The sequence below is a fragment of the Ceratotherium simum genome, chromosome 26 (genome assembly GCF_057802395.1).
Source record: "Ceratotherium simum simum isolate JZ-2026a chromosome 26, ASM5780239v1, whole genome shotgun sequence".
Taxonomy (NCBI): Eukaryota; Metazoa; Chordata; class Mammalia; order Perissodactyla; family Rhinocerotidae; genus Ceratotherium; species Ceratotherium simum.
Genome location: NC_141925.1, coordinates 20169756 through 20174550, shown reverse-complemented (window position 1 = coordinate 20174550; position 4795 = coordinate 20169756). Strand labels below are relative to the sequence as shown.

The 4795-nt window shown below is 55.9% G+C and overlaps 1 protein-coding gene across 1 annotated transcript; it reads right to left on the bottom strand.

Annotated features, from left to right (window-relative positions):
* Positions 1-1356: 1356 nt before the first annotated feature.
* CHP2 (calcineurin like EF-hand protein 2) lies at positions 1357-4137 on the bottom strand. Its single transcript, XM_004442690.3, has 7 exons — positions 3860-4137; positions 3289-3361; positions 3101-3181; positions 2848-2978; positions 2602-2663; positions 1706-1828; positions 1357-1512 (listed from the first exon to the last, which is right to left on the bottom strand). The coding sequence occupies exons 1-7, from the start codon at positions 3924-3926 to the stop codon at positions 1459-1461; spliced, it is 591 nt and encodes a 196-aa protein (XP_004442747.1). The 5' UTR covers positions 3927-4137; the 3' UTR covers positions 1357-1458.
* Positions 4138-4795: the final 658 nt, after the last annotated feature.

The following is a 4795-nucleotide window of genomic DNA, read 5'->3' as shown; positions in this document are numbered from 1 at the left end:
CAGGACAGTGAGTGGTCTTGGGGATCCCCTGGGCCCTCCAGGAGCACCATCTTTGGCACAGAGCAGGTGTGGGCAGGAACGGATGGGAGCCCTTCCTGAGAGCCTACGGGCCAGGGCTATGCCCGGTGCTTTGTGGATGTTGGAGAACCCTATAGACAGCTGTCACCAGGAGCCTGGCCAGAAGCTTTAGGTCAATGTTTCTAAAAGTTTGGTCCTTGGACCTCCAACATCAGAATCACATGTTAAAAATAGAGATTTCCCTGGAGACTTATGAGCTCTCACATGGGACCAAAGGGTCTGAACTTTTTTTTTTTTTTTTGCAGGGAAAGATTCGCTGTGAGCTAACATCTGCTGCCAATCTTCCTCTTTTTTTTTTTCCCCTCCAGTACATAGTTGTATATCCTAGTTGTAAGTCCTTCTGGTTCTACGTGAGCCACCGCCACGGCATGGCAACTGACAGATGGGTGGTGTGGTTCCATGACTGGAAAGTGAACCTGGGCTACTGAAGCAGTGAGAGCACCAAACTTTAACCACTAGGCCCTCAGGACCAGCTCAGTCTGAACTTTTTAATCAGGGGATATTTACTATCAGGAAAATTTGAGAAACACCACAATGGAAAAAAGACCAGATAAAAGAAAGATCTCTCTCTCTCTCTCTCCCCCCTCTATTTCTATTTACAAATCTTACCCTACAGTGCTTGGAAAAAAATAGCCAATAGCCACTCATTGAGTTTCATCCAGACCCCCATCTTTAAGTGAGGACAAAGACAAAACAACCATCCCTCAATTGGAAAGCCTTTGTCTGTGTGCTAATCCTGACAAAAATCCCCAAATTCCCTAAGGAATCAAATACCCCTCGCCCCCTCCCCTCAACTATGATGCTCATCTGTCAGAATCACACTGCAATCAAATCCCAAAAGTTGAAATGGGGTTAATATGCCACCCTGGACAATTCTGTTTCTAGAGCCTGAAAGGTGCATAGCCTTTACGGGACCTTGAACTCCCTGAACTCCGAAAATACCAGGAGTTGGAGAATCTCAGCTTTCTTTTGTGTTGGTGTCATTCTCAGGAAAGCTGAGATGGAGAATAACTGAGTCTTGATGGTATCATTTGAGCCCTTGGATCCAGCTGCACCTGAGACACTTCCAGACTTTTCCAGTATTCTGAAGATACTTCCAGACTTTTTAATTACATGAACCCATAAAATCCCTTTTTAACTGAAGTCCCTTTGATTTGGATTTTCAGTCACTTGTAACCAAAAGATTTCTGGCTGATTCACGGATCTGAGATCAGATGAGTTAGACTTTAGTACATACCCTTCCAGCTTTCTCTCCTTGGGCCTAAACAGAGTTCAGTGTAAAAGTAAGAACACAGTTTATTGGGGCAATGCCTCCACGGGGCTAAGGATGAATCCCAAGCAGAACTGGTCTGTGTAAGCTAGCCAAAGGCACAAAGGGGGTCACTTCAGGATCCGGATGCTCATTTTCCGCTCGACGTCCATCTTCTCTAAGGACTGGGGGGAGATGGGAGGTCAAGAGGCTTGAATTCCAACCCTCTATGCTTCCAACCTCCTCTCCCATCCCCAAGGCCCCATGGTTCCCTGAGAACCCCTCTCTTTCTGCCCTCCTCCTCCAACTTCATTTCCCACATCAGTTTGTCCTAGGGACTCCTGCTCTCAACTCCCCAGGCCCCAGGGACATTCTGACCTTGGCAAACTCCAGGAAGGACACAGCCCCATCTCCATCTTCATCAGCCTCCTGCACCGTGCGGTCGGCGATGCTCTCCAACTGCTCTTCTGTCACCTGTACCCCGACCATCAGCCGGAGCACCTGGGAGGTGGGGGAGAGACAGCCATAAAGAGGAGGCACAGAGGCGACTAGCAACATCACCCAAACCTTGCCAACCTCACCGCAAAAGTTATTACCAATTTCACAATCTATCCCTCATCCAGTTTTCACCCCATCCCAATCACTTCCCACTATATCCCCCAGTACTTTCCCCTACTGCTTCTCCATCCTACCCCCCATCTGTCCCTTACTATCCCACACACTCCTCAACAATATACCCAAACTCATTACCCAACCCCAAACCTTAGAACCCAACCTCCATCCATCCGCCACCCCATTCTTCACCTCATCCTCCAACTACCCCCAATTCCATCCTCCACTTCATCACATCTACTCCAGAGTTTCTCAATCTCAGCACTACTAACATTTGGGATAGAAAACTCCTTGCTGTGGAGGGAAGGGGGGCTGTCTTGGGTACTGTAAGATGTCTGGCAGCACTCTTGACCTCTGCCCTGTAGACGCCAAGTAGTACCACCCCCTCCCTCAGTTGTGACAGCCAAAAATGTCTCTAGATATTGCCAATGTCATTCCAGGGGCAGAATCACCCCCAGTTGAGAACCAACCTCATAGCTAACTGTTCCCCACCCCATTCCCAACTAACCCAAACTTCAACCCCACCCATTCCCCTTTCCCACCCAATGCCCCAATTATCTGCATCCCCTACCCACCAATCATCCACCCCATCCCCCACGACCACCCCATTCAACCACCCCACCCTACACACATCACATCTCTTGCCCTCGCGGTCTTCTAACCTGTAGCATCTCGAGCCTGGAGATCTTTCCATCTCGATCCAGGTCATATAGTTGAAATGCAACTGGGAAGAGAATGGAGGGGGAAAAGGAAGGTGGGTCTTCCCTGGTTTTCTTCCAGCGGAAGGTCACCCTGGAGGAGGGCTAGAGGTCATCAACAGGCTCACAAAAGGAATGGGAGGTGCCTGGGGCCCCTCACTGGTTTGGTAAATCCAGGACCTCACTTGGGGAGGGTCCCTACAAACTCACAGCGAAGTTTGTTCATTCTGCTGTTGAGGGGTTCAGGTTCCTTGGGGTCCCGGAGTGCTGCATCCTCATCATCTACAGGTCGAAAATGAGCCATGACTCTGACAAAGCCTGGGAAATCCACTTGCAGACTCCTGGCGGGGGTGGAATGGAGCAGAGCCAGTGGTCACCTTGGCCCTCCCTTTGCCTCCGTCCCTAACCTCCTCCCTACTTCCCCTCACATAAGCTTTTCCCTCCACCCCCAGGGAGGCCTCACCCATCAGGGAAGAAGCTGTCTATAATGCGGTCTCCCAAGGGGTTCACGGCCAGCGCCCCAATCTGCTGCAGATCCATGCGGCTGGAAAGTCAAAGTTCAAATGCAGGTAGGGCAAAGACGAAGACGGAGAGTCAAAAAGGAGAATGGGGTCAGAGAGACAGAGGTGGGAGGTCACAGGGTCAGCTCACCTCAGGTAGCCCTTCTTGTTCCTGTCCAGGGCCCGAAACCGGTGGTAGAGGCGGAGCAGACTGGCCTGAGAGACTGCGGGACGGAAGGAAGGCGGAGAGGTGACCTGCCAAGGAGGCTTGGACGCGACTGGACCGAGCGCCCGGGGCGCGCTCCAGAAACCCTCCCCGGCGGCCTGGGAGGTGGGCGGGGTGGAGGGGGCTTCTGGGAGAGACCGGGGACCCGGGGGCAGAGCAGGCGGGGTTGGAGGGGGCGTGACGAGTCCCCGGAGGCTCCCCCCGGGAGACCAAGGGACCAAAGCCAACCTCTCCATCCACCATCCGGCTCTGCGGTCAGCCCGATCCGGGTTGGAGGGCACCTGGATTAACCCGGCCCAAGCCGGGGAACCGCGACCCACCTCAAACTTGCACGCGCGGACCCTCGGTTAACGCGCCCCTAGCGCTGCGATCCCAGCCCCTCGGACCTTCTAGGGTCGCCCATCCCTCGTCCCACCGCCTACTCGGGGACGCCCGGCTGGAGTCCCTGAGTTAAGCCCCTCGGCCCAGCCCCGGGCGCCCGCCCCGGCGCACTCACAGCCCGTCTCGCGCCGGATGCTGTCGCCGTCGGGAATGCGCGCGGCGTGGGAGCTGCGCGAGCCCATGGCGCCGCCGCGGCCGGAGGGAGCGCGAGTCGCCGCGACCAGGCGCGCTGCTCCCGCCCCGACGCGCGGCCGGCCCCTGGTCCCGGGGCGAAGGGCACCGGCCTGGCGGGAAGCCAGGCTCGTGAACCCCGGCGTTCCTCGCCTCCCACCCGCCACCCGGGCGACTGGAGAACAATGCCCAGGGCGGCGCGCTCAGAGGGGCGGCGCGAACCACGGGGTGTTTCTGCGCGAGTCCCGGGTCGGCGCGGGCAGAGCCTGGGCGAGGCCGGCCCCGCCTGCCCCCGCCCTCCCTCGGGTCCGCGTTCTCACGCTCGGCCGGGACACCCGCCCCACCAGTTCCGGCAGGGCCCGGCCTCCCGCCCCGGGGATCCCCCCTGCTCCCGCCGAGTAAGGCTGCGAGGTCCCCACCTTCTTCATCTGGGCACAGAATCCCAGTCCTTCTGGGAAAGGATGGTGGGTGGGGAGGGGACGCGTTCATCCCCATCCCGGATGGCGCCACCTTGGGGCCCCTCCCCAGGCAGGAGGCCGGGAAGGAGAGGCCTGGAAGGGCTCCCGAAGAGGGGTGAAGTGGGGAGGGTCGTGAGGCTAGAGAAAGGGCTGGGTAAGTGGAAAGAGCACTAGGTCTGGAGGACGTGAACTGGAATCTAGCCATACGGCTAACTCTGGACAAGTCTGTCTGTCTTGGTTTCATCTCTTTTGTTTGGTCCACACAGTGTTATTGTTGTTGTATAATTGAAACAATGCTTAAAAATCAGGAGATTTAACAAAAAATCCAGATTCCTGGCGTCTCCTGAGAAATCAGAAGTTCTGGGCCGGCCCCGTGGCTTGGTGGTTAAGTGCGTGCGCTCTGCTGCTGGCGGCCCGGGTTC